We start from the raw sequence: 27,704 nt of genomic DNA, 5'->3' as shown, positions 1-27,704 counted from the left end.
GTGGGGTAGGATGGGAGGGGTGGGGGAGGGTGAACTTTCCTCAGTGTTAGTGAATGGACAATTTGGTTAGACTTCCTCTCACGGGTAAGGTAGGGTGATCAGCTTTCGCTTCCTCGTTATTATTCCTTCTGTGGAAAGTGCACATGGATGTCAGATTACCAGGTTTAACCCTAACATCCTGGTAAGGTCAACTGGCCGCCCGACATTCACTGCCTCGGCATCATTACTATAGCTATAATGAGCTTTTGGAGCACAAGCTGAAATCTCAGAAATAATTGCCTGGCCTGGGGACAGAACATGTCTTCCTGGACTGGCTCGCATTTTAACTTCTTTCACAAATCGTGCATTGGAATGTTTCTGAAACTCAGTAAATGACGTTGATATTTTACACGTTGTTAAAAGGGGCTGTCATGCTCTCTTCCAGATGTACTTGACAAAGACAGGGTGTGGTGGTATGTATTAGGGGTAATACGGTACACCATGAATGCCGAGGAGCTATTGGAGGACAGATGCTGGGTCCCGATTGGATCTGTTGCCTACTGGGCTCCACCCAGATAGGCGGGGTATAAGAACCCGGTTTACTCCCCGCAGCTGCATTCTGTGACTGAGCTGCTGGGGAACAAGTCATTGATTATCATTGAATTTACAATGCAGAAGGAGGCTATTCGGCCCATCGAGTCCGCACCGGCTCTTGGAAAGAGCACCCTACCCATAGTCAACACCTCCACCCAACACTAAGGGAAATTTTGGACACTAAGGGCAATTTATCATGGCCAATCCACCTAACCTGCACATCTTTGGACTGAGGGAGGAAACCGGAGCACCCGGAGGAAACCCACGCAGACACGGGGAGGATGTGCAGACTCCGCAGACAGTGACCCAAGCCGGAATCGAACCTGGGACCCTGGAGCTGTGAAGCAATTGTGCTATCCACAATGCTACCGTGCTGCCCCTAGTCTGAACAAGTCTGCTCAATAAAGCCTCGATTGAAGTTCTCTACGCCTCGTGTGTGATCGATGGTGCTACACAGGGCTCTAAAGAAACAAAAAACAGAAAACGCTGGACAACCTCAGCAGGCCTGACAGCATCATTGGAGAGAGAAGGGAACTATCGTTTCGAGTCGGGACGACTTTGTCAAAGTTAGAGAGAACTGGAAATAGGTTCAGATTTATACTGTTGCGGAGGTGGTGGTGGTGTGGGGGGGGGGGGGGGGTTGAGAGGGGCTACGTAGAGCAGCAGGCTGGATAGAAGACCAGCGATCGATGGCGGCTAGGGAGAGATTGACAAAGATGTCGTGGACAGAAAGACAAAGGAAATGTAAATGGCGGTGATCAAGACTAAGAAGGGGCTGATAGTTGCACACTAAGAGATCAGAATGTGTTAATGGCAGAACAGAGGTCAGCAGTGTGTCAAAGTAGAACTTGGAACAGGGAACATATTGGTCCTAGTGGAGTGGGGGGGGGGGTGTGAAGTGGGGTGAGGAGGCGGGAGAGTAGACAATGGTGAGGGGAAACCGTATCGATGGAAGACATGAAAATAAATTGATAGAATTAAAGTGGTAAAAATGGTATCCATTGCCTATTATAAAACATAATTACATTTCAATAGTACTGTGGAGAGAGAGGTGCCATTTTTGTTTCTGCTTCCTCATCTCAAAGTGTTTTACAGTCAATTAAGTACCAGGCACAGTTATATTATGCAACTATCACTGTTTCTTTGAATAAGATCCTATGCAATATCCAGACAGCAACACCCAAAAGACTTGAACTTCACAAGCATCACAAACAACAATCTTCTGTACATATAAGAATATATTGAACTATCAGTGACATTCCCATTGGGGTTTTGGGCAGGAGTTGATTTGGGTAGGTTAGAGGGGGTAGTGGTGGGAGGTGGGGTCATGCAGCAGGTGAACATCATTGGATGTTCCTCGCCATGTGAAGCCCTGCACCCGGTCCGAGCACTAATTCATGGCAGTTGGATTTCACCACCCTCTCTGGTGAAGAAATGCCTTCTCATCTCAGTCCTAAATGACCTGCCCATTATTCTGAGACTGTTCTTTACTTCTAGAACCCCACCAGCCAGGGTAGACATCCTTCCTGCGCCTGCTCTTCGGGCCCTGAAAAAGTTTCATTGAGATCACCTCTCATTTTCCTAAACTCTGGACCATACACGCCCAGTTTTCCCAATCTCGCCTCACAGGACCATCCTGCCATCCCAGAGATCAGTCTGGTGAACCTTTTTTGCATTCCGTCTTCCAAACATTTCCTCCCGTCTGCAGCCAGATACACCGGCCCTACAGGAGGTTTAAAGAGTTATTCATAGATCATAGAATTTACAGTGCAGAAGGAGGCCATTTGGCCATCGAGTCTGCACCGGCCCTTACAAAGAGCACCCTACTCAAGCCCACGAATCTACCCTATCCCCGTAACCCAGTAACCCCCACTTAACATTTTTGGACATGAAGGGCAATTTAGCATGGCCAATCCACCTAACCCGCGCATATTTGGACTGTGGGAGGAAACCGGAGCATCCGGAGGAAACCCACACAGTCATGGGGAGAACGTGCAGACTCCGCACAGACAGTGACCCAGCTGGGAATCGAAGCTGGGACCCTGGAGCTGCGAAGCAGCTGTGCTAACCACTGTGCTACCATGCTGCCCATGTTTGCTGCCTTTCGAAGGCATCTTAAAACAGGCGCGAGGCCAATAGATGGAGTGGGTAGCAGAGGCTGCAGGTCTCAATCATTTCCAGGAGGTAAAATTCAGTCTGGGGAACACACAACCAGGTGCATGTTCTCTGTCCCTGAGCAAATCCTCAGGCTGCAGTGTTAGCAATTCCTTAAAAATAGAAGTGGACGAATATTTGATTCGAATTCAAGTTTAGAGGGAAAGACAACAGCTGAAGAAAACAGGACACTGGAATTTTCTCATCCACATCTTTATTGTGTCAAAGTTCGACTTTTCAAATCTTCTTTTAACTGACCTATGCCCTTCATAGATTCCGTGGTCCATGCCCTTGCCGATGTAAAATCCTGCAGTCCATTATTCACAACCTTTGTCAAGCTCCACTGCTTTCCTGTGCTCTGGTCAATCCATTTTGTGACGTGTGTCCTTACCCTCCTAACAGGCCTCAACTCTCCCCCACCAACACCTGTATGTGTGCAATCATCCGCAGCTATCTGCCCTGTGCCTGCACCCATTCCAGATTGCTGCCTGAATCTTGCCCCCTCTCTTTCACTTTTGGGATTTGATCATTCAAACACTGCTTCCCCTCTGGAACTTTCTTTCAAAATCAGTCAGCTGACCCTCTTATCAAAAGCCCTTGGGCAGGGCAGCACAGTGGCGCAGTGGGTTAGCCCTGCTGCCTCACGGCGCCGAGGTCCCTGGTTCCATCCCGGCTCTGAGTCACTGTCCGTGTGGAGTTTGCACATTCTCCCCGTGTTTGCGTGGGTTTCGCCCCCACAACCCAAAGATGTGCAGGCGAGGTGGATTGGCCACGCTAAATTGCCCCTTTGTTGGAAAAAATGAAGTGGGTCCTCTAAATTAAAAAAAAAAACCCTTGGGCAGAGAAAGACGGGCATCCATCGAGCCTGCCCCAGTAACAATGTGGCAAGGCATCGTGGCTCCCAGCATTCCCACTTTGAGGTGTCCTGTAATCTCCTGCAGCAGAGTAAACTAGTAGTGTTGCAGGGAGTGGAGGAGGGGATTTGGAAAATCCCTTTCTCACCCACTGGGGCAGTGGAAATGAGGCATTGGACCTATAGAGGCCCTGAGGTGGCTGTGCCACTATTTTACCCGCAGCAGGAGTGACCCATGCCAATTGGGCAGCTGATGTTGGGCAAGGGTGGCACTTCTTTTGGGGGTCCCCGGTGCCCAGCGAGAGCCCACAAGGTCATAGCACCACCCCCCCCCACCCCACACACACACACAATGCCATTTAACCCTATCCCTCCTGACCTACCAAACCCCTCACTCCCCTGTCGATACCCCAGGCTCACTTGAGGTCCGGCCCCCCAGTAACTCCTCTTCTTCGGGGACTGGCATGATGTTCCAGTGATGGCTGCCGAGTGACTAAGCTTGGACTACAGATCTTTAAGGTGGGACTTCCTCCCCAGATTGGGGGGGGAGGGGAGAGGGGGGGATGTCTCACCCTTAGCCCGTGGATGTTAAAATGGCTGTGCACAGCCCAATTGGCAGGATGCATTCCCCATCGACTCTTTGGGTGCTGGGGATGGCCCCACAGACTCTTCGACTGTGTGAAGAAACAGCGACTTTACCACAACGCCACTGTCACTGTATAAGGTTCTCCCCAGAGTTGTGTAGCTCATAGCTCTCTAACCCATGCAACAGACTTTAATTTCATATAAAGCCTGTGACATACACATGCATAGTTTTGCCCCATTCATATGTATGATGTACATTGATCAACATTAAAAGACATCTATCAATTGGACCATCTCCCATTGTATTTAGGGGTGCAATTCAGCGGCTTCGCTGCACACAACTTGGATGTTAGGGTGAGGCTGTTGAAGATTTGAGACGCCCAAAATGTCTCGCGAGACCCAATGGGTCCTGGTAGTGCCTGGGTGCCAGGTTGGAACTGCCAGGGATTGGGCCCAAGGTGGGCCTTACCAGGTGGAGAAGGGTGACAGGGTGTTCCCAGGGGCCTCCCCAAGGTTGGGGTGGCAAAAATGGGGGTGCTGCCTTCGAAAACGGTCCGAGCACTAATTCATGGCAGTTGGGTTTCACCACCCTCTCTGGTGAAGAAATGCCTTCTCATCTCAGTTCCACATATAACAGCGCCCCAATCTGCGAGGAGCTTTTCAAATCACTCTAAGTGCCGTTGAATAGTGGAATATTGGGGTGTTTCCCTGCGCTGCAGTAACCGCGGAAACCAGAGAGAAATTGCTTGGTTGAATCGTGCCCTAGATCAGCTTGTAGTCCTCTTTTCTCTGTGAAGGTCATGATATTGATATAGATCTTTTTTTATCTCCAAATGCACAGACAGTAACCACAAGACCTTTGTTTTGACTAGTAATATAAACCTTTAAAAAAAAGCATTTCTTTGGCTGTGATTTTAGTCTTCCCTGGGATTCCCCTCTTTCTGTCCAGTGTTCAATTTTCTGTCTTGTGAATTGTCTGTGGACAGTCTTTAAGCTGGGGACGGTTTCTCCGTTCCTGAGACTAAGTGTTGACGCAGACCCAGGATTCGTGGAATTTCACGACAGCAAAGCTAGTGCCGAATCTGGGCTGATTCTGCTACCGTTGAGGGGCTAGTACCTGCGCCACGGGGAACACAATCGATTCCAATGAGAAACGGTGCAGGATTCGCCGGGTATGTGATTGACACTCGGGAGGCTGACAAGATACAGCCTCATTGACCCACTTCACTCCCCACACACACTCAGCCCAGCCAATAGGATGGCACTGGTTGTACTGGAGCACATGTTCTTGCCCACTTATTGACCTGTGTGTGTGGCCATACTTGATTAAGTTGAAGCCTCTAGAAGCCTCTGCATCCTCTTCACAACTCATATTCCCACCACATTTCACCTAGTTTTATGTCATCAGCAAGCTTGAAAATATTACATTTGGTCCCCACATCCAAATCATTGATATATATTGTGAATAGCTGGAGCTCAAGCATTGATCCTTGCAGTACACCACTCGTCACAGCCTGCCAACCTGAGAATGAACTATTTATTTGTACTCTGTTTTCTGTCCATTAACCAATTCTCAACCCTAGACCTATTGGGTAGGATTCTCCGTTTCTGAGACTGAGTGTTGACGCCAATGCAGGATTCGTGGACTTTCGCAACAGCAAACTGGCGCTGAACCTTCAGATGATTCAGCAAGTGGGGAGGGGCAACACTGGCGCTACATCGATTCCAATGAGAAACGGTGCGGGATTCACCGGGTCCGTGATTTACACTCGGGAGGCTGACAAGCTGCAGCCGCACAGACACACTTCACTCCCCACACACACTCAGCCCAGCCAACTAGGTGGCACTGGTTGTGATGGAGTACGCCCATATAGCTGATGGGTCGGCTAGGACCAGAGGGCGTCTAGGGGGGGGTGGCCTGGGGGGGCAGCTATACGACCTGTGGCCCTCTGTTCACAGTGGGCTGTCAGCGGCCTTGCAGCTGCATCAATGGTGTTCCATGCCCGTCCGCCCGGACCTCACAGCCCACATCCTGGCCATCCTCCCCCCACCCCTCCCGGCCCTGACAAAAGCCCCACCGGCCAGCGGCACAACTGGTTGGATACTTTCCGTCCCCCCCCCCCCTCTCTCCATCAGCAGCCACAATGCCATTTTCACGATTTTTTAAAAGTACAAGCGAACCGTGCCCTGAGTCGGGCACTCGGCCCATCAGAGACGGAGCATCATGGAGGCCCCAGAGAATACCAGGTCTGGCTCGCTAATGACATGCAAACGGTGTTTACTGTTCATGTGTCCTGGGCCGCATTGACGCCGCTGTCGAGGTGACGGGGAATTGCGATTTGGAATCAAATCGCCGCCTGCGTGACTTTGCCGTCGGAACCTATTCTCCGCCCAATCGCATTCCCCGATTTCGGCACCAGCCAGCGGGAATCCCGCCATCTTGTTTACTAACCCGCTGTCTGAGACCTTATGGAAGTCTTCTGAAATACCAAGGGCGCGATTGTCCACTCCCACGCCGGTTGGGAGAATCGCCAGGGCCGCCAAAATTTACCGGGACGCCGGTCCGATGGCATCCTGCGATTCTCCCAAGCGGCGGGAATGGCCCGGTCGAGTTTCGCGGGCCGCAGGCCGGAGAATCGCCGGAGACACCGAAAATGGCGATTCTCCAGCACCCCCGCTATTCTGAGGCCCGGATGGGCCGAGCAGCCAGGCCAAAACGGCGGGTTCCCCCCGGCGCTGTCCACACCTGGTCGCTGCAGTCGTGAGCGGTGCGTGAACGCTGGGGGGGGGGGGGGGGCGGCCTGCAGGGGGGCGAGGGGGGATCCTGAACCGGGGGGTACCTCAGATGTGGGATGGCCCGCGATCGGTGCCCACCGATCGTCGGGCCGTCCTCTCTGAAGGAGGACCTCCTTCCTTCCGCGGCCCCACAACATCCGTCCGCCATCTTCTTGCGGGGCGGACTTAGAGAGGACGGCAACCACGCATGCGCGGGTTGGCGCCGACCAACCCGCGCATGCGCGGATGACGCCCGTTATATGGCGCCGGCCGCGTCATCTATGCGCCGCCGCTTTTACGCGGGCGACAAGGCCTGGCGCGGGTAGATGATGCGGCCCCGATCCTGGCCCATTGTCAGGGCCTGAATCGGTCGGGACTGGGGCCGTTTCGCGCCGTCGTGAACCTCGACGCCGTTCACGACGCCGCGGCCACTTCGGCGTGGGAGTGGAGAATCCCGCCCCAAATGTATCACATCCATCAGTTCTCCCTTATCAATTCTGATAGTTTCATCTTCAAAAAGGTCCAACAGATTTGTCAGACGTGATTTCTCTTTCATAAATCCATAACTGACCGGTTATCACATCCTTTATAATAGATTCTAGCATTTTCCCTAACTGATGTCAGCCTAACAAGTCTCGCAATTCTCATTTTCCCTCTCCCTCTTTTTGTAAATAGTGGAGCGACATTTGTCAGCTCCCAATCTGCAGGCACCATTCCAGAACCTATAGAATTTGAAAGATGACGACTAATGCATCCACCATTTCTTCAGCCACCTCCTTCGATCTCTGGGGTCGTAGATCATCAGGTCGCAGGGATTTAACAGCGCCATTCATTTCTCCAGTAATACGATTTACTAACAGCAGCTTCTTTCAGTTCCTCATTCTGACTAGTCCCTTGGTTCTCAAGTGCTCTGGGTGTTTTTTTTGTATTTCCCTGCATGAAGACAGACGCAATGTTTAGTCCAACTGTCTCTGACATCCATTCCTTAATGGATCATCAATTTATTTTCCCCCTCTTCCACTTGCCTCAGATTCCCTTGCTGGTGCCATAGTTCTGGCACCTCAAGTCTCTAATGCTCCAGTTTCCAATGTTCTGCTCAGCCCGCCCTCCTTGTTGCATTTGTTTTGCTTTTTTGCTGCTACCGCAAGTGTGAGGCCGATTCAAGGGCCACCGCCAGGGGACAGGGTGTTCCCCGCCTCCCCTGAGCTGTGAATCCTTTCATTTGGCAGAGCACGAGGTACTGGAAAGGAGCTGGGAGATTCCAGACGGAGAGGGAGGAGGTCTCAGAGGCTGAGTCACTCAGCCTGCTGTGATACCTCCCCGGAGTTGATTGCAGAGTTGGAAATAACCTTTAATCGCAGCCATGATGTAGAAACATTACATAGCATTACATAGATGCATGTTATTTACAGAACAGAAACAGGTCGTTCAACTCAACAGGTCCCTGCTTGTGTTTATCCTCTGCATGAACCACCGTTCTTCATCTAATCCCATCAACATATCTTTATATTCCTCCATCCCTCATATATTTATCTGACTTGCCTTGAAATAAACCTTTGCTTGTCGCCTCAGCCAAAGCTTGTGATAGCAAGTCTCACATTCTAACCACTCCCTCAGTCAAGAAGTTTCTCCTGAATTCCCTTTTGGATTTACTATTACCGAACTAATATTTATTGTCTTTCCCGCAAGTGAAAGCATCTCGACCTCTACCCGATCAAGCCATTTCACAGTCTCAAAGACCTAATCAAGTCACCCCGAAATCTTTTCTTTTCAAGGGAAAAGAACTCCAGCCTGTCCAACCTTTCCTGATAGCTTTTATTTCCGTTTATCATTCCAGTGCCTTTCAATCCGTTTAACAATATGGGAACCAGAACTGTGCGTACAGTATTCAAAATGTGCTCTAACCAATGTTCTCTACAAGTTTAACTTTGCTTTTCAATTCTATCCCTTGAGGCCACGAGGAAAGCAAACAAAGCATTGGGGTTCATTAGTCTGTGCTACTGCTTGTATCCTCCAAAGTGTATAGTTCCCCTTATTCTTCCTACCAAACTGGACTACACCACACTTAGCGACAGTGAAGTTCATTTTCCAATTGCACATCCATTCTGCAAGTTTAATAACGTTTTCCAGCTCTCGGGCGGGCAGGGAAAATGACGAAGGGAACATCGTCATTTGGTAAGAGGCGGAACAAGACCCACACTCTTTGCCGGCGATGTGGGGCTAAAGCATTTCACCTGCAGAAATCAACCTGTGGTAAATGTGCCTACCCTGCCAAGAGAAAGAGGAAGTATAACTGGAGTGCCAAGGCCAAAAGAAGGAACACAACTGGTACAGGCCGTATGAGGCACCTGAAGGTGGTGTATCGCCGATTCCGGAATGGATTCCGTGAAGGGACCACCCCGCAGCCCAGACGTTCCGCAATGGCTTCCTCCTCCAGCACTGCATAAACTACCAGTGTATCTACACATTTTTTCATAAAGTTTGGAAACATTTTTTTAAAAATTAAATAATGTTTTCCAGTATTTTGTCACGGTTTACTTTTGTACTAATCACCAATCACCTGCGACGTGACATCATCTGCATGTTTTGAAATTGTACCTCAGTCCAACGACAAGTCCAAATAATTTTTCAGAGGCACCCTCTTGATCTCCCACCTGCGTCAGCCGCATCCACCTCCGCACCCTTAATTGGGCAGCGAGTTCAGAGGCAGCCAATTAGGAGTCCACTTTCGGGATTATCCTTGCGCTGGTCTCGCCTCCAGCAAATGCAGGTTCTGAACCTCCATCTGGTCCCAACACCAGGGTTTCCAAGGCAACGGGAAACTCAGGCCAAGTTGGTTTTCAAAGGGCAGCACGGTGGCGCAGTGGTTAGCACTGCTGCCCCACGGTGCCGACGACCCGGGATCAATCCCGGCACAGGTCACTGTCTGTGTGGAGTTTGCACATTCTCCACGTGTCTGAGTGGGTCTCACCCCCACAACCCAAAGATATGCAGGGTTGGCGGATTGGCCATGCTAAATTGTCCCTTAGTTGGCAAAAAAAATAGAATTGGGTACTTTAAATTTTTTTATTTTATTTTTAAAAACAAGATGGTTTTCAACATAAATTTGTTACAAAGAAAAAGAAAAATCTCAAGCCGGAGAAAAAAATTGTAAAACAGAAAGTGCTGGAAATGTGTAACAGGTTACGTAACTTTGAAAGAGGGTGATAGATTAGTTTTCTGATGGTGATATTGATAATTCTCATAACCCTGCTTTTCATCTCTGTGGTTATGCATATTCATATGGTGAAGGGGAAAATATCCTTGATAGCTTAGCAATCCAATTACACCCAGGAATCCCCTTCCTTATTCCCTTTATACCCCACAATCACTGCACCATTCTCCTCATCCTCACATATTCATCTCTTTTACAATTCTCACTTGGCCGCAACTCATTTTACAAATATGAAATGAAAATCACTTATTGTCACAAGTAGGCTTCAAATGAAGTTACTGTGAAAAGCCCCTAGTCGCCACATTCTGGCGCCTGTTCGGGGAGGCTGTTATGGGAATCGACCCATGCTGCTGGCCTGCCTTCAAAGCCAGCGATTTAGCCCTGTGCTAAACTGCCCCATGGCAGACACATTCTCCATTCACTCTCACCAACCCTCTTCCTGCTTTCTGGCAGAGGAAGGCCACAAGCAACTTGATCTGCCCGAATATCCTCTCTCCCTCTCAAAGACAGTGAGCTTGTCATCATGGGTGGGGGCAGAGTAAAACTGTGCCAATTGGTTATTGTCGTGTTAGGTACACTGGTCTAACACTGGCTGCAACAGGATGCAGCTTAGATCAGAAAGATACTCCAGACCTTGAAGTTAGTTCAATCAGGTTTATTGAACCAGTAGCACAGTTAGCACAGTTCTCTGTGAGCTCGACTCTCTGCTAACTTAAGTGTGGTTACTCTGTCTGACTGAACCAGACTACCTCTTAGCCATGTGGTGGAGGTGTGAGATTGTAACAACACTCTTGACTGACTCTCTAGATGTTCATCAGTGGAAAGAGGCGGAGTGTGAGTGCCTCGTGTCTTTTATAGTCAGATCGCACCCCTGAGTGTCCTGCCTGCTTATTGGTCGTGTCCTGTTCTCTGTGTCCATTAGCTGCTTGTCTGTATATCATTATGTGTGTGTGTGTGCCTGCATATCATGACAGTTATGTTGGAGGAAGACATCGCACAATGCCAGCTTGCCAGAGTTTGCCAAGGACAAGCAGAATAAAATCCATCACAGTTCTCCATCTCTTTAACTCTGAAGAAGAGTCATACAGACTCAAAACGTTAATTCTGATTATCTCTCCACAGATGCTGCCAGACCCGCTCAGCGCTTCCAGCATTTTCTGTTTTATTATCCATGAAAGGCCCGGTTTATTTTGGCGCATTACCCAGTGTTAATGCCTGGACTGGGAATCTGGGTGATTTCGGGGGGGACATGCCATTGAACTCAAATACAATTATCAGCAGGTCCCTATCCTGCTTCTGTGCAATGTTGACTGGTATCACTCCAGCTCTTTTGAAGATTTGCTTTGTCACAGTCCTTTTTGAAAAACACCTCTCAACCTTTATTATAAGGTTAAATAGTCGGTGAAGCAAACAGAAAGAGATGAAAATGGCCTAAAGCAATTATGGACAAGCGAAGCTGGTGAGTGGGCCGCACGAGTGGTCCTCCTTTATCTCAGTGGGCCACAAGGATATATATATATATATTAAGTAAATAAGATTAAGTATATTTAATACCCGCTGAATATTTCATAGCGAGTTATATAAAATGCTTAATCATTTATCTATTAATAGAACGGTCATCAGCTTCAAATGATAAAAACAAAATAAATATTTACACTTTGAATGCAGTGGGAGCTCATGGCTCTCACAGTCAATGTCGTGAGCAATCAGCACGCACCTCGCTTCACTTCCCCTTCTTTTATGTGTGAATCACTTCAGTCATACGGATGTAAATCAGCAGAATGTGGCAACACTTCACGGGGGCAATGGTCAACAAAATGTCTCATGGGCCAGACTCAAAACCCAGATGGGCTGCATGTAGTCCCTGGGCCACAGCCTGCCCACTGGCCGAGAGACTCTGTGGGAGCTCAGCAAAGAAGCTGCCATGATAAGGTTAATACTTACATTGAAGTTTAACACAGTGGATGTGACTATTACACCCAAAACTTATAATCAATATAAAATTGACAATGTATCACTGTTACATCACCATTTATCCATTTACCGTTTGAAATTATGTTTGACAGTCGGAGCCTAAGTCACAGTCTCATGAACTGTTTATTCTTTAGCCTACCAAATTTGAAGTAAGTCACATAATGACATGTGATATAATCAGCAAAGTGAAATATTTCTGTTCAGTTCCTGGGATATGTAACAATTTAGCCAGGTATTGGGGGAGAAAGGGATTACCCCTGGGAGTGACCCAAAACCACAGACACGAGGAACGTAACGAGAGCGAAAACCTTAAAGTGTAGCAATATGAACAAATGTTTAAGTGGCTGGCCAAAGGTTGTTTCATTATAAACTGTCAGTTGGTTTATCTCAATGTTCTGGTCATCATGTCAATTAGTATCTGCATTAAAAATAATTAATTAAAAGAGCACTTCTGATGTGGCACTAATCCCTTGATTAGTTAAACTTACTGGAAATCATTGAAAAATAATTTAAGAAAATCAGAGTTCTGCGTTTCTTGCGTGACCCAGTGCCAGTATTTGAATGACCAAGTTCTTCAGTCACCATGGTTACCACAATATGGCATTAGCCGGCAGGAAGGTCCCCTGACCAGTGCCATCCGGACAGCATGCCTTACAGTCACGAGGGGTGGGCCTCTAAGACCACCTGGGTGACACGAGAGGCAGGATCACAACAAAAGGGAGGAAAGAGGAAATGGAGGAGGGGGAGATAGAAAGCCGAGAACCACCGGAGCTGTCAGAGCGGGGACCATGGAGGAGCACTTCACCAGAATCAGCTCCCCCATTCCCGGCGCACTCAACATTTCCGCAGCCCCGACCACTTTTTGTATAACCCTCCATCTGATTGGTTTCCCTCATTTCAGATTTACTTTGTAAACATCACCTCAAAATCCAGAACAAAAAATTAATTTACCAATCAACTCCGGTGTAAGGTGTTGAGTAATGGGTTAAGAGACATTGCAATTAGTTTTCTCATTTATGTTAAGTATCCATTAATTAACACTGATATGTAAAGGGGCTTCAGGTGGCCTCTGTCAGGTGATGTATAGTGAGAGTTGTGTGCAAAGGCTGTTGGAATGAAATAAAAGTGAGTTTGTGAAAAAGGAACAGAACTTTAGACTCTTCATATCACAGCAACTAAAACGTCTAACAATTGGTAGCAGAGGATGGTTGCTGTGTAAATCTGAAGGGTTGAAAGATACAACTTTTCCAGATCAAACGAAGGAGTGAGTGAGAAAAGAAAAAGAAAAAGAAAAAGTGATATATGGCTGAACCGAGGATAAAGATGGCTGGATATGACTATCCTCCCTTATTTTCTGAAAGGGAATCGTACAACCAATGGAGAAGTGCAGTAGTTATGTGGACTAAGTAACTGCTTTGGGAAAGAGAAAATAAGGTATGGCATTGGCTCTTTCTCTACCTAATGACAGTAAAATCCAAAACAAAGTGCTTTCTGAGCTGGAATTGGAAGAGTTAGACTCAGAAGAAGGTCTGGAGACTTTATTACATTATATGGATAAGATTGATAAGAAAGATGACTTGTTAAGTGCGTATGAAGCATGGTCGGATTTTGATAAGTTCCGGAAATTGGAGGATATCTCCATGGAAGACTATGTAATGGAATTTGGCAGACTATATAAAAGGCTGCAGAAACACAACCTGGAATTTCCACAGTCTGTGTTGGCCTTTAAATTACTTGACTGTGCTAGAGTGAGCAACATGGATAGGCTCCTGGTTTTGACAGGAGTTCAGGTTACTGATAAGGATACCTTATTCGAACAGATGACAAAAGCTTTACAAAAGTTTCTGGGGAAACATTCGATTCCGATGGCTCTGATGACCCAAATAGGTCAGCCTGCAATAAGGCAGAATATGGAAGATACACTACTAACAGGATGGTGAAATTGTATGGCTACGAACAGGGCTCAAGACTGTAGAAGGAGACCGAGACAAGGAAATTATGAAGACAGAAACCCAGTTAGAACCTACAATAGGAAGATGAACCCCAGAAATGCATGGGGCATGATAAATCGATGTTTTTGATGTGACTCTCAATACCATTATGCTTTCAACTGTCCAACTCGTTATGATAGAGTGTTTGAAGCAACACATGACACGGAAGAGTCAGAAGAGGAAAAAGATAGTGACCAGAAAGAAGGCATTGATCTATTGACAAGCAGTTTTACGCCGGTGATGAGGGTGTTGGTTGCAGAATCCTTCAACCGTGCTGTATTGGACAGTGGCTGCACATCTACTGTGTGTGGAATTGACTGGTTAAAATGTTACCTGGACTCTTTGAATGCTGAAAATCGTAACAAGATTAAGGAATTTGAAAGTTCCACAAGTTTCAGGTTTGGGGATGATAATACTCTGAAGTCGCTGAAAAGAGTGGTGATCCCTTGCAATATTGCCGGAGTGAATCATTTCATTAGCACGGATATTGTATCAAGTGAGATACCTTTGCTTCTGAGCAGACCATCGATGAAGAAAGCACACATGAAACTGGATATGGAACAGGATAAGGCAACAGTTTTTGGAAAGACGGTGGACTTACAATTTACACAGTCGGGACATTATTGTATTCCATTACTGACAAATAATATTTCAAGTAGAGTGGTTAAGGATGTGTTAATGGCAGTTGAAAATGGGACTTTAGCTGATAAAAAGCTTGTGGTATTAAAACTGCATAGGCAATTTGCACATCTGTCTCCTCGGAGGCTGAAAAATGTATTAAAGGATGCAGGGGTAAGGGATGACGACTAAACTAAACTGATAGAACAGGTTAGTGACCGCTGTGAAATTTGTAGGAACTACAGAAGGACACCAGCACGACCGATAGTAACCCTACCTTTGGCCAGGGATTTTAACAACATTGTGGCCATGGATCTTCAGATCTGGGATAAAGCAAATAATATATTTATTTTGCATTTTGTAGATTTAGCAACCAGATTTAGTCAATCAACGATTGTACGAAGTAAAGAAAAGAGAGTAATTCTGGATCAAATCATGGAAAAGTGGATAGGGACAGAAATGGGTCCACCGGCAAAATTCCTTACGGACAATGGGGGAGAATTTGCTAATGATGAGTTTACGGATATGTGTGAAAACATGAGTATCAGAGTTATGAATATGGCTGCAGAAAGCCCATTTAGTAATGGTGTCTGTGAAAGAAATCATGCTGTCATCGATGACATGCTTTGGAAAATTGTGGCAGATCGACCAAATTGCAGGCTAAATTCAGCTTTAGCATGGGCAGTACATGCAAAGAATTAATTGTAGATGGTTGGGGGCTATAGTCCTTATCAATTAGTGTTTGGTAGAAATCCTAAAATTCCGTCCATTTTGGATGACCAGCCTCCAGCTTGGGAGGGGACTACAATTATCTCTGGTTTTGCTGAACATTTAAATGCATTATATAGCAGTAGAAAAGCTTTTTAGGAAGCAGAAGTCTCTGAAAGAATTCGCAGAGCTTTAAGACATAACGTACGACCATCAGATGCCGTTTTTCAGCAAGGAGGCATGGTATACTATAAGAGAGACAATTCTAATGAATGGAAAGGCCCAGGGAAGATCATAGGTATAGATAGCAAAACAATTATTTTGCAACATGGTAATCAAACTGTTAGGGTACATTCATCAAGGATAATGGGTACAGATTACACATTTTCAAATTTAGACAGAACAGACAGACATGATGAGGAACCAGAGTCATCTGATACGCATGTGTTACAGAACTGTGAGGACCAATTCACTGATATAGACAGGGTTTCTGTGGAGGAACACAACACTTCTGATGAATTAGAACAGGCCATTTTTCCGAAAGGGCAACTGCCAAAAGTTGGTACAAAAGTGGCATACTTGCCTGAAGGGTCTAGTCAATGGAAGGATGCAACTGTTATTAGTAGAGCAGGGAAGACCACTGGAAAGTATAAACATTGGTACAGCATAAACATGTACAGCATTCAGGGGAAGGAGTCAAGGCAATGGATTGGGAAAACGAAGTTCAAAAATGGAGGGCACAGAAACGCAGTGCCAGTTCAGATAGTACATCGGATAGTGAACAGGTCTGCAAGAAAAGGTCGAGAACTATTGAAAGGACATCCCACAGCAGAAGGGAAAGATCAAGCAGTAGCAGTGCAGAACGAGATACCAGGCGGGAGAGAGGACGTAGTTTATCAAGATCTCAGAACATGAGTAAGACTACGAATACTAATAGGAGTAGAAGCCCACATGCACGTGAGATTTTGGTGGCTTCAAATAAATTAGATGAAAAAGTTATCAAAGAAGCTAAACAGCAAGACTTGCATAGTTGGAGTGAATTTGGGGTATACACAGAAGTACCGGATAGGGGACAAAGAGCTCTATCCCACAGATGGATTTGCACGGAAAAGGTTCTTCCAGATGGAACTTATAAGGCAAAGGCCAGGCTTGTGGCAAGGGGATTTGAAGAAAACTTAGAAGATCAGGATTTAAGGGTAGATTCACCTACAGCAAGAAAGGTTATTTTAAAGATCTTCTTGGCTCTATTAGCCACAAAGGCATGGGAATGCAAATCTATAGATATAAAAGCTGCCTTTTTGCAGGGGCATCAGCTCCAGAGAGACATTTTTCTCTGTCCTCCTAAAGAAGCAGCTAACACAGAAGGGGTACTCTGGAAGCTGAACAAATGTGTATATGGATTAAATGATGCATCTAGAGTCTGGTATTTTTCGGTAAGGTCAGTTTTGTTAAAGTTAGGCTGTTGCCAGTTGAAAGCAGATCCTGCAATGTTTGACTGGCACTATAAAGGAAATCATTCTGGCATCTTTATGATGCATGTCGATGATTTTTTGTGGGGTGGGACTAGTGATTTTGAAGCTATTGTAATCTCTGGTTTGAGGAAAGAATTCACGGTTGGAAGTCAGGCTTCCGGTGCATTTAAATATATTGGACTGGAAATTGGACAGACTAAATTAGGGGCAACTTTACGTCAGCAATCTTATTTGGAAAGCTTCAGCCCAATAACAATTAGTAGTGGCCGAGTTTCACAAAAAGATGCAATGGTTTCAAAGATAGAAAAAGAGCAACTGCGAAGTTTAATTGGGCAACTGAACTGGTTAGGTAGACAGACTAGACCGGACGTGAGTTTTGATGTCTTAGAGTTGAGTACAAAAATGAATGATCCCAAAGTGGAAGACATAATAAGAGCAAATAAAGCGTTGGCCAAACTAAAAATGCAGGAGTGTGTTTTGAAGTTCCCGGTTTTAGGTGACCTTAGGCACTTGAAACTCATAGTTTATAGTGATGCATCCTACGCAAATTTATGTGATGGGGTTTCAAGCGCAGGAGGTTTTATAATTTTCCTTTTGGGGAACAATGGTAAATGTTGCCCACTTGTGTGGGAAACAAAGAAAATAAGGAGAGTGGTAAAAAGCACTTTGGCTGCTGAGACATTAAGTCTTGTAGAGGCGGTGGATGTGGCCTTTTATATAAGTATGATATTGACAGAAATTTTGGGATTAGGGGATTTGGATAATATACCTATTGACTGTCACATTGACAATAAATCCCTATGGGAAAATATGCACTCTACAAAAAGTGTCAATGAAACGAGGTTACGGATAGACATCGCAAGTTTGAAGCAGATGTTGGACAGAGGGGAAATAACAAAAATTAAATGGGTCGACAGGAGCTATCAACTGTCAGACTGTTTATGAAAAGAGGGGCGAGTTCACAGAAACTTTTGGATATTGTTAATGAAGGGCGCTTGTTTCTGTGACTGTTTTTTTTTCTTCTTTCTCGCCAAACAAAAAAAGGGGGGGGGAAATCATGTGTGTGTTTTTGAGTTTCTTGAAATTTTGTTTTCACCTAATTTTTTTTTTCTCCAAGGAAGGGGAGACTGTTAAGTAATGGGTTAAGAGACATTGCAATTAGTTGTCTCATTTATGTTAAGTATCCATTAATTGACACTGATATGTAAAGGGGCTTCAGGTGGCCTCTGTCAGGTGATGTATACGGAGAGTTTTGTGCAAAGGCTGTTGGAATGAAAATAATGTGTGTTTGTGAAAAAGGAACTGAACTTTAGACTCTTCATATCACAGCAACTAAAACGTCTAACATAAGGGCCTCAGTAAGGCCTAAGAGTGGGCTGGCTGATTCCTTCCCAGCCCACTGTATTATGGGGAACAGTTCAGGGAGGGGGTGGGTTGTTGGGGGAGGGAGAGGGATTGGGCAAAAAGGCAGTGGGCTAGCCAACCATCATATTTCACTTGTCTCGCCTGCTCTGCAAATATGCTGGTGGGGTGGGTTTGTAAAAATCCCGTTTCTATGAGAACAATGAATGCGGCACTCGACAAATTCACCACTGGCTCTGTTACTGAAGGTTTACTCTATGGCACTGAGATTATATTGCACAGAAGCAGAACTATTTCATAATGCAAACCGCAGATATATCCAGAAACAATTCTCCCGATGGTTCAGTTGGCAACTGCTCTATTTTCTGTGGAATTGGGCCATAAAGACAGAAGGGTGCCACATCCAATCTTGGTTTAGTGCGGAGTTGGCTAATCTCAATTGTTCACTATCCATATACTGCTGGTGAATCTGGACACCGTATGATTCATGAGGAATCATTTGTGGAAAGGCGTGACTATTATAAGGAGAAAGAGAACATGAAACCAGACTCCAGTATGGGCAGTGACTTCAGGAGAGGGGAAAGGGAGGGCAAACCTAAAAGGGAAAACATAACCTCATGAAGAGATGAACAAAATAAATTATCCACCCTTTAAATAAATAGTAACGTAAGTAAAGTGGCCATAGTCCCAGATGACCAGAGGCTGCTTTCCCTTTGAGGGGGAGAACTGACTGATGGTGGTTTAACCTGAGGATCACCACATCTCGGGCAACGGGCAAAGGTTGAGAAGGCGTGGCCTTCATGAATATCCTCAGCCGGCACGGGAACTGAACCCGCGCTGGTGTCCTCTCTCCGCAACATGAACCAGCTGTCAAACCAAATGGGACAGCCCTGCCGAGGCCAGACTTACCTTCATTTCCTGCACTGAGGAGCGCTGCACCAAACCACATAAGGGCAAGGCGCCCACCTATCCTGCACATCTTTGGGTTGTAGGGGTGAGACCCACGCAGACAGGGGGAGAATGTGCAAACTCCACACGGACAGTCGGTACACCCACAGTGCTGTTGGGGAGGGGGGGGGGTGGGGGGAGTTCCAGGATTTTGGCCCAGCGACAGTGAAGGAACAGTGATATAGCTCCAAGTCAGGGTGACGGGTCATTTTGGGGGAGGGGGCGGACTCGCAGGTGGTGGTGTTCCCATGCATCTGCTGCACTTGTTCTTCTAGGTGGTAGAAGTCGTGGGTTTGGACCGTGCTATCGAAGGAGCCTTGGCGAGTTACTGTAAGTGCGTCTTGTAGATGGTGCACACTGCTGTAACTGTTAATCAATAGTGGATTGGGTTCTGATGGTTGGGCTACTTTGTCCTAGATGGTGTTGAGCTTCTTGGTTATCATTGGAGCTACACTTGACCAGGTAAGCGGAGAGTATTCCATCACACCCTTGACTTGTACCTTGCAGCGATGTTGGATGGGCTTTGGGGAGTCCTGCCCCCCAAACTGTTCACTGCCACTGGCTGGAAAGTGTGTGGACATCAAATGAGAATAAGACTGGAGGGTCGTGTATGGTCAAATAACCAACAGCAATCAGTGGCCCAAGTGATCCTGGGGCCAAGGTGTCAATCATCAGTAACCTTCAGGATAGAGGGATGGAATTAAATCAAATTAAATTCTTTGCCTCAAATGGGAAGAAAATTAGATGTAATTGGAAAATGCAGTCTGTCGAGACTAATGTGCAGATAGAGCGTGCATTTACACAACAGAACCTTTCCAGCATTGCAGCAAAATAACTTCTAAATTTTATCACAATAAAAATCTGACTTGTGGAATGTCAAAACATAAACTTGAATCAATAAACACGCTGCAAGGGTGAGCTGAGTCCAGCCAGGCAGCATATTTCATAGCTCAGCACTTTGAAATCAGCTATAGTCCACAGGATTTCAGAGTTACATAGCAAGGCTTCAATTTATAGAATCATATAATGGAGTGAGACTTGAAACTAGAATCCTCTGACACAGAGGCACTACCAGCTGAGTCACAGCTGACACAACAGTAAAAAGCCTAGATATCCAACACTCCTTCATTAACCCATCCACCCGGGTAACCTTTGTCCGCCGAAAGGCCTCTTCAGTGTTGACTGGCAGACACTGAATGGTAACAGCTGAGGATAAATCGTCCTCCGAAATTTCCCTTCCTCTTTCTGGGAAAGCATCTTCTCTCTGATCACAATTGCACAGCGAGGGTGCACGCACCTCCTGCAGGAAATGGACCCCATGAACACTCTAGAAGTGTGTGGAAGTCAGAGCAGTAATTTTTGAACTTTAAGGAGGAGGAAGCAGAGACCATTATCCAGAAGCAGCCTGTATTGGGAAATTGGAACCGGGCTGTGTGCAATTTTCCAAAAACATACATAGAATTAAATAGGGTTCAAAATTGATGTGCGCCAATTTTAGGGTATAGGAGTTGCTAATTGAGGTGGGACAATGCAATTTTAGAAAATATTTTATTCAAGGCATTTTCACATACACACACAAACAAATCAGAAGAACAAGAGAACAACTCAATGAACAGCCACACCCCACCTGCCCCCTGACGCCAGCCCCACATCGCATCCCACCTTCCCCATTTTAACTCGCTTGCTCCCCCCCCACCATCTGCTGACACCTCAATCCTCCTTTAAGAAATCGATAAATGGCTTCCGCCTCCAGGTGAACCCCTCTGCCGACCGCCTCAAACCGAACGTTACCTTCTCCAGCCTCAGAACTTCTGCCAGGTCGCTCACCCACACTCCCGCTTCCGGCGGCACCAAGTCCCGCCATCCTAGTAAAGTCCGTCTCCGGGATATCAGAGAGGCAAAGGCCAGAATATCAGCCCCTGGAACCCCGGGTCATCTGACACCACGAGCATCGCCACCTCGGGACTTGGAACCAACTCCATATCCAGCACCTCAGACATCACGTCCGAGGACCCCCTGCCGGAGCCCCTCAGTCTCGGACAAGCCCAGAACATGTGGGCATGATTCGCAGCCCGCCCCCGCGCACCGCCCACACCTATCCCCTACCCCCACAAAGAACCTACTCGTCCTCGCCACCATCATATGAACCCTAAACTGCATGACCTTAAACTGGATGTTGCATTCAGCCCGAAATGAAACATCTGCCACACCCATCCCTTTCTCAGCCTCACCTGGTCCCCTGGCTTCAAGTGCGTCTCCTGCAGAAATGCCACGTCCACCTTCAAACTCCTCAGATGAGTGAACACACATGATCGTTTAAGTGGCCCATTCAGCCCCCTCACATTCGACGTGACCAGCCTGGTCAGGGGGCTCGCTGTCCCCTTCCCCTTCGATCAGCCATACCCCTTTCTGCGCCAGCCCCCGGCCTGCGTCACTCACCCCTCCAAGCCCACCCCCGAATGCCCACCGTCATCGATCCCTTCCCAAATGTGCCACACCAACCACACCCATGTCAGCAGCTTCCCCCCCCCCCACTCCCCTCACCCTACCTTCAAACAAAAACCAACCCCATTCCTCCCCCCCCCCCACATCTTCCTCCTGGCAAACCCCCACTTAACTCCCATTAACAAGCCTGTCAGCTAGCACAGTGGCACCACCCAAGACCTCCAACAACCCTCCGCCTACAGTTTCCCTCCCACCCCGACCATCCCAACCTTCGACCCCTAAAGAGTAACAAAAGGGACACTTACCATCGCTGCTCCCCCGCCAAAACACTGCCCCAAAACAACCACCATCAAACTCTTTAAAAAGCACACAAAACTCCTCCAAAGTTCAATGTCCTCGCGCTCCTCCTCATTGTTCCTCATAAATTCCTTTGCCTCCTCTGGCCTGTCAAAATAAAGCTCCTGTTTCTGGAAAGCCACCCGCAGGCAGGCCCAAGCTTCACCCCCCCTTTTCAAAGAGGGCCTCCTTAATCCGGTGAAACTCGGCCCTCCTCTTTGCCAGCTCCGCCCCCAGATCCTGTTACATCCGCAGCTTGCTTCCTTCCCAGGTACATTTCCTGACCTGCCTAGCCCATCAAAGGATCTTCTCCTTGTCTTGAAAATGGTACAACCGCACCATCACCGCTCTCGGCGGCTCGCTGCCTGCGGCCTCCTCCTCCGCGCCCTGTGCGCACGTTACACCTCCAGAGGCCGATCAAAGGCCCCCTCCCCCATCAATTTCTCCAGCATCCTCGCCACGTGCACAGCAGCCGCCGCATCTTCGATGCCTTCAGGCATCCCAACAATCCTTAATTTTTGCCTCCTGAGGCGATTCTCCAGATACTCCACCTTCTCCCCCGGCCTCTCCTGGTTATCCCACCTCCGCCACTGCTCTTTCTGCTCCCCCACCGCCTCCTCCACTTTCTGGATCACCCAGCCCTGGGACCCCAGCCTCTGCTCAACTCACTTAATCCCAGATCTCAGCGGTTCCAGCATCTTGGCCTGTCCTCCAGGGCCTCCTTCCTCTTCTGCAAGAACTTATTGTTGAGGAACTCTACCAACTGTTCCGTCTGCCACTGGGCGGGCAGCGCGCTCCGTTTACCCTCCGCCATCTTTTCCTGCGGTGCACCGCAAAGACTCTCCTGCTCCTGCAGCTCTTCCTTGCACCACTCCTTGCCTCCGAATCCATCCACCAGCCGCACCAGAGGAGTATTACCTTCCCCGGGCACTCCTGTATCTTTTACCCTCAAATACTTCACCCCTTGGGCAGGTAAAAGGCTGAAAACATCTGCCTTGAGAGGGAGCCGCCAAATGTGCGACCACACGCTCCATGGCCGCCACCAGACGTCTTCCTACAATGAAACTTTATACCGTCCCATTTCCCTGATTGTGGCGCGGGAGTTGACTGGCTGCCTCACTGCTTCAACCGCTGCTTTTCTGATCTTCAAAGCTGCCTGTGCACTCGGCAGGGGGCCTGGCAGCATTGGTTACTGGTCACATGATCCGGCCATCCTCCTGGTCTTAAGGCTCCCTGCCTATGAAAGAGAGGCTGCTCGCCTCTGAAATGCAAGTGGAAGGCTTGAGCAGTGCTAAATGGATTAGGGTGAGGTGAGAGGTAGGATGGTGGGGTAAGAGACCTGATTGGTAGAGATAGTTAGTCGATGAGGTGAATTGTGTCGAGGCTGCGGCTATTGCTGCACCTGATAGGAAAAGGTTTTTAAGATGGATTCACTGGCCTTGGTCACACTTGGGCCACTGCGCCAGGGCCCTTGGGGCTGGACTCCTCGCATTGTCAGTCAATGTATCAACAAGTGCATGTTGTGACAGTTACATTTTTAAGCTAATTGATAGATTAAAAATAGGTAATGATTATTGGCTCAACTCAAAAGGTGTATAAGTCGACACAGCTGGAACAGTTGCTATGGGGATTTTATATGCAGTTTGTACCCCAACAAAGTTGGAAGCACAATAAACTTGCTGAAGGTAAAAGACAAGCTGCTGTATTATTCCTCCATCATATTCTAGCATTTAATATTAACATTGTCCTCCTGTTATCTACACCCATTGTCTTTTGACCGAGGGCGCGATTCTCCACTCCCACGCCGGTTGGGAGAATCGCCTGGGCCGCCAAAATTTCCGGGGACGCCGGTCCGACGCCCTCCCGCGATTCTCCCAAGAGGCAGGAATGGCCCGGTCGAGTTTCATGGGCCGCAGGCCGGAGAATCGCCGGAGACACCCAAAATGGCGATTCTCCGGCACCCCCGCTATTCTGAGGCCCGGATGGGCCGAGCGGCCAGGCCAAAACGGCGGGTTCCCCCCGGCGCCGACCACACCTGGTCGCTGCAGTCGTGGGCGGTGCGTGAAAGCTGGGGGGGGCGGCCTGTGGGGGGGGGGAGAGGGGGGATCCTGCACCGGGCTTCAGCTGGAATGTGGGGTGGCCCGCGATCGGTGCCCACCGATCGTCGGGCCGTCCTCTCTGAAGGAGGACCTCCTTCCTTCCACGGCCCCGCAAGATCCGTCCCCCATCTTCTTGCGGTGCGGATTTAGACAGGACGACAACGACGCATGCGCGGGTTGGCGTCGGCCAACCTGCGCATGCGCGGATGACACCCGTTATGCGGTGCCGGCCGCGTCATCTATGCGGCGCCGCTTTTACGCGGGCGACAAGGCCTGGCGCGGGTAGATGACGCGGCCTCAATCCTAGCCCATTGTCAGGGCCTGAATCGGTCGGGACCGGGGCCGTTCCGCGCTGTCGTGAACCTCGACGGCGTTCACGACGGCACGGCCACTTCGGCGTGGGAGTGGAGAATCCCGCCCCATGTGTCTGGAGGGTCTCTATCCTCCCCCACCCAGCAAATAAGGGATATCTCTTCTCCTTTCCACCTCCTCCATCAAGATCTTCAGTGTGAAAACCTTGGAGTCTGCTCTCTCCCCTGTTGAGCCATTCCTCACTCTTCCCCAGGTCAGATTCGCTACAGCCACTGCTCCCAGAACCTGCTCCAGCCACAACGTGTTGTAGGGTGTCGGACACAGTTTGTAGGTATGAAGAAGTCCTCTGAGCCATACTTAGGTTAACTGTAGGTCTTTCTTGACTCTAGAACTATTCAAAATATAGAGTAAAGCGTACAAACTAGGAGTTATCTCCATGCTTGCTGGTACACACGGCTAACACTCGACCGACCCTGGTCTGGGTCATGTGCTCTCTTACATCATTGTGTCGCGGTACTGTATTCAGCCCCACATTAACCCTGTATGAGCCAGACCCTTATGCTGCACCTCCCCCCAAGTCTATAAGTTATTATAGTTTACCTTATGTTACAACCTGCCTGACTACTACTGGCTGGGGACTATTGCCTATCCTACAATCCTTAGTGAGTACGTGCTCTCCCAATGAGGAGGGCGGAGAAATCATTAGCAGAGTCGCCTGCATAAATAGAGCTGGCCAGTGTGGAACCAGCTAGAGACGAGAGAGCAGTGGTGTACTGCTGCTGTTGTATATGTGTAATTGTTAATAAAGTTATTTCTTTCGATTCTATAAACTCGTGCTGGATTCTTCCAGGCCCTTACAAAATCTTCCATCTTACATCATTATCATTACCCCATCTCCCCTCTTTGAGTCCTTGAATTCAAAGGTTCAGGTTCAGCCTGGAAGCCTTATAACTCTTCCACGTTCCGTTCATACAGTTGAAGGAGAGGTAGGCTCTGTCACCGCTGGTTCTTTCTGGAGGTATGGAGGCTGTTCTGGCTTCTGGGAGCCTTTCTATCCTTTTCTACCCTTCCTTCATGTTGAACTGCACTCGGTCGGTTTGGCTGTAGCGCTGGCCAGTGGTGCCAACCAAACCTGTTTCTTGTGGTGTGGACGAACATTGCGCTCAGCCCCTTGTCGCTTCTTGTGCTTTCTCTGGTGTTGTGTGGGTCATGCCGATGTCCTCTGCGGCGGGGGTCGAGCATTCCTGTGACTAGAATGAAGTTTAGTGATACGCTCATCTCTGCATTCCGCTGTCGGCCATGGACAGCTGCTTTCTGGCTCCAGCAGCTTCTGAGGCTTTGACGTGCAGGCTGGGTGTCCCAGTGTATGTTCAGAGGTTGCAGTGTTGACCTGCTGTACCGCCATCAGAGCCGGAGTTTGAGGCTCATCGGCCTGCCGATCACCCTCTTTACTTCCTCCACTGGCGGCATCGTGGTTACCTCCAGGGTGGTTGGCTGGTCCGATACAGAGGTTTTTCCAGCACCTGTAACAAGAATGGACAAACCTGCTCTACGAAGAGAGAAGACGGTTCAGAGCTGAGGTCCCCGTCAGGAAGTTCTTTTTCATTTCAGTACCCAGGAACTTGCAGTTCTGTCTGAATAATGACAGTTGTTGTCTTGACATCTTCTGCATTTTGAGAAGATTTAGCGCTACACAGGCACCTCTGTTCAAGAGAGAGAAAGGCTGGTGGCGGGTGACGTACATCAGCTCCAAGATTTGTTTGCCGCCATGTCTTAGTGGGAATCATGCCTCTGACTGGATGTTGGACTCCTCCGGGCTCATTGAGTGACATGTCTGTTGTTTGAAGCCAGATGGTCTTTAAGTCACGGGTCTGTGTCCGACAGGACTGTTCTGCTCACACCAGTGCCTAATTTAAAATTTATTAAATGGCCATTGACTGAAATGTTCGGGATCTAAAATGAGAAACCAAGAGCTTTGAACTCACCCCAAGAAGCTAGGCTGCGGGTATGACATCTCCACTTCGTGGATAGAAGGTCTGTAGAAGGGTAATATGGACTTCAAGCGTTAACTGTGCTTCTCTCCCCACAGATGCTGCCAGACCTGCTGAGTATGGCGGCACAGTGGTTAGCACTGTTGCTTCACTGCGCCAGGGTCCCCGGTTCGATTCCCGGCTTGGGTCTCTGTCTGTGCGGAGTCTGCACATTCTCCCCGTGTCGGCGTGGGTTTCCTCCGGGTGCTCCGGTTTCCTCCCACGAAAGACATGCTTGTTAGGTGAATTGGACATTCTGAATATTCCCTCTGTGTACCCGAACAGGCGCTGGAACGTGGCGAATAGGGGCTTTTCACAGTAACATCATTGCAGAGTTAATGTAAATCTACTTGTGATACTAATTAAGATTATTGTTAACCAGCAATTTCTGTTTTTGTTTCAGATTTCCAATGTCTTGCTTTTACCTGAAAATGGAGGTTTCTGAGAAACAGACTCCAGAAAAGCATGCAAATAAGTTGCCCCTTCTATTCAACGTCAGTCTGCTTACAATTCAGTTGCAACCTGGAAACACCTCTTTTTGAAATGTTTGTTGCTATGGTGAAGGCTTTTATGCAAATAAACATAAGGATTGATTGGTGTTCATTGCCAGGTGAAACGTTTAGCAAAGCTCCTCAAGGTCAACGGCCCTTAAAGGAAAAAGACATTCTTGGTACAAAAACTGGGAAGATTGGAAAAGGTACAACAGGGTGTTCTCATGTGTGTGAGGCAGAGAAAACCATGTACCTGCAGAATAACAGACCTCCGACTGAGCTGTGAGGCTGTATTCGTAGCTTAAAAGCCGCCCACTTGACTAAGGAAACAATAGATCTGGAGTTAGGAAGTTGGATGCAACAGGAGGGATTTTCCTGACCCCCCCCAGGACGTATTTCCCAGGAGTGGGGGCAGCCTGCCATTGGCTGGTGTCTGGATCTTCCAGTCCCATTGAAGTCTAGGGTTTTGGGTTTTGTAGGCCTCTCCACTTCCAGGGAAGGCGGAGCAGGCTGGGGGAATCCATCGGCAGGACTGGAAGATCCTGCCAGCGGGAAGGGCTGGAAAACCTCAGCTGAAATCTTGGACGTTGTTTCAAAGCAACTGAGGAGCTGTGTTTATTCATATATATATATTTTTTTAATCGCCTGATTCCTAGGATGGGAAGTGTGTCGTAAAGAGTGGATGTGGAGAGGATGTTTCCACTAGGAGGAAAAACTAGAACCCAAGGGCCTCAGACTAAAGGGACAATCCCTTTAAAACAGAG

At 47.9% G+C, this 27,704-nt stretch overlaps 1 protein-coding gene and 1 pseudogene across 1 annotated transcript in view; both read left to right on the top strand.

Annotated features, from left to right (window-relative positions):
- The window catches only part of pxdc1b (PX domain containing 1b), a 191,338-nt gene extending 164,311 nt beyond the window's left edge, over positions 1-27,027 (top strand). The window contains exon 5 of the mRNA XM_072509994.1: positions 26,853-27,027. Within this exon, the coding sequence (XP_072366095.1) occupies positions 26,853-26,991 (139 nt within the window). The 3' untranslated portion in view covers positions 26,992-27,027. The remainder of the gene's footprint in view (positions 1-26,852) is intronic.
- Positions 9,069-9,401, top strand: LOC140425826 (large ribosomal subunit protein eL37 pseudogene; annotated as a pseudogene).
- Positions 27,028-27,704: the final 677 nt, after the last annotated feature.

The sequence above is a fragment of the Scyliorhinus torazame genome, chromosome 6 (genome assembly GCF_047496885.1).
Source record: "Scyliorhinus torazame isolate Kashiwa2021f chromosome 6, sScyTor2.1, whole genome shotgun sequence".
Classification (NCBI taxonomy): domain Eukaryota; kingdom Metazoa; phylum Chordata; class Chondrichthyes; order Carcharhiniformes; family Scyliorhinidae; genus Scyliorhinus; species Scyliorhinus torazame.
This window is presented reverse-complemented; position numbering and strand designations above follow the sequence as displayed.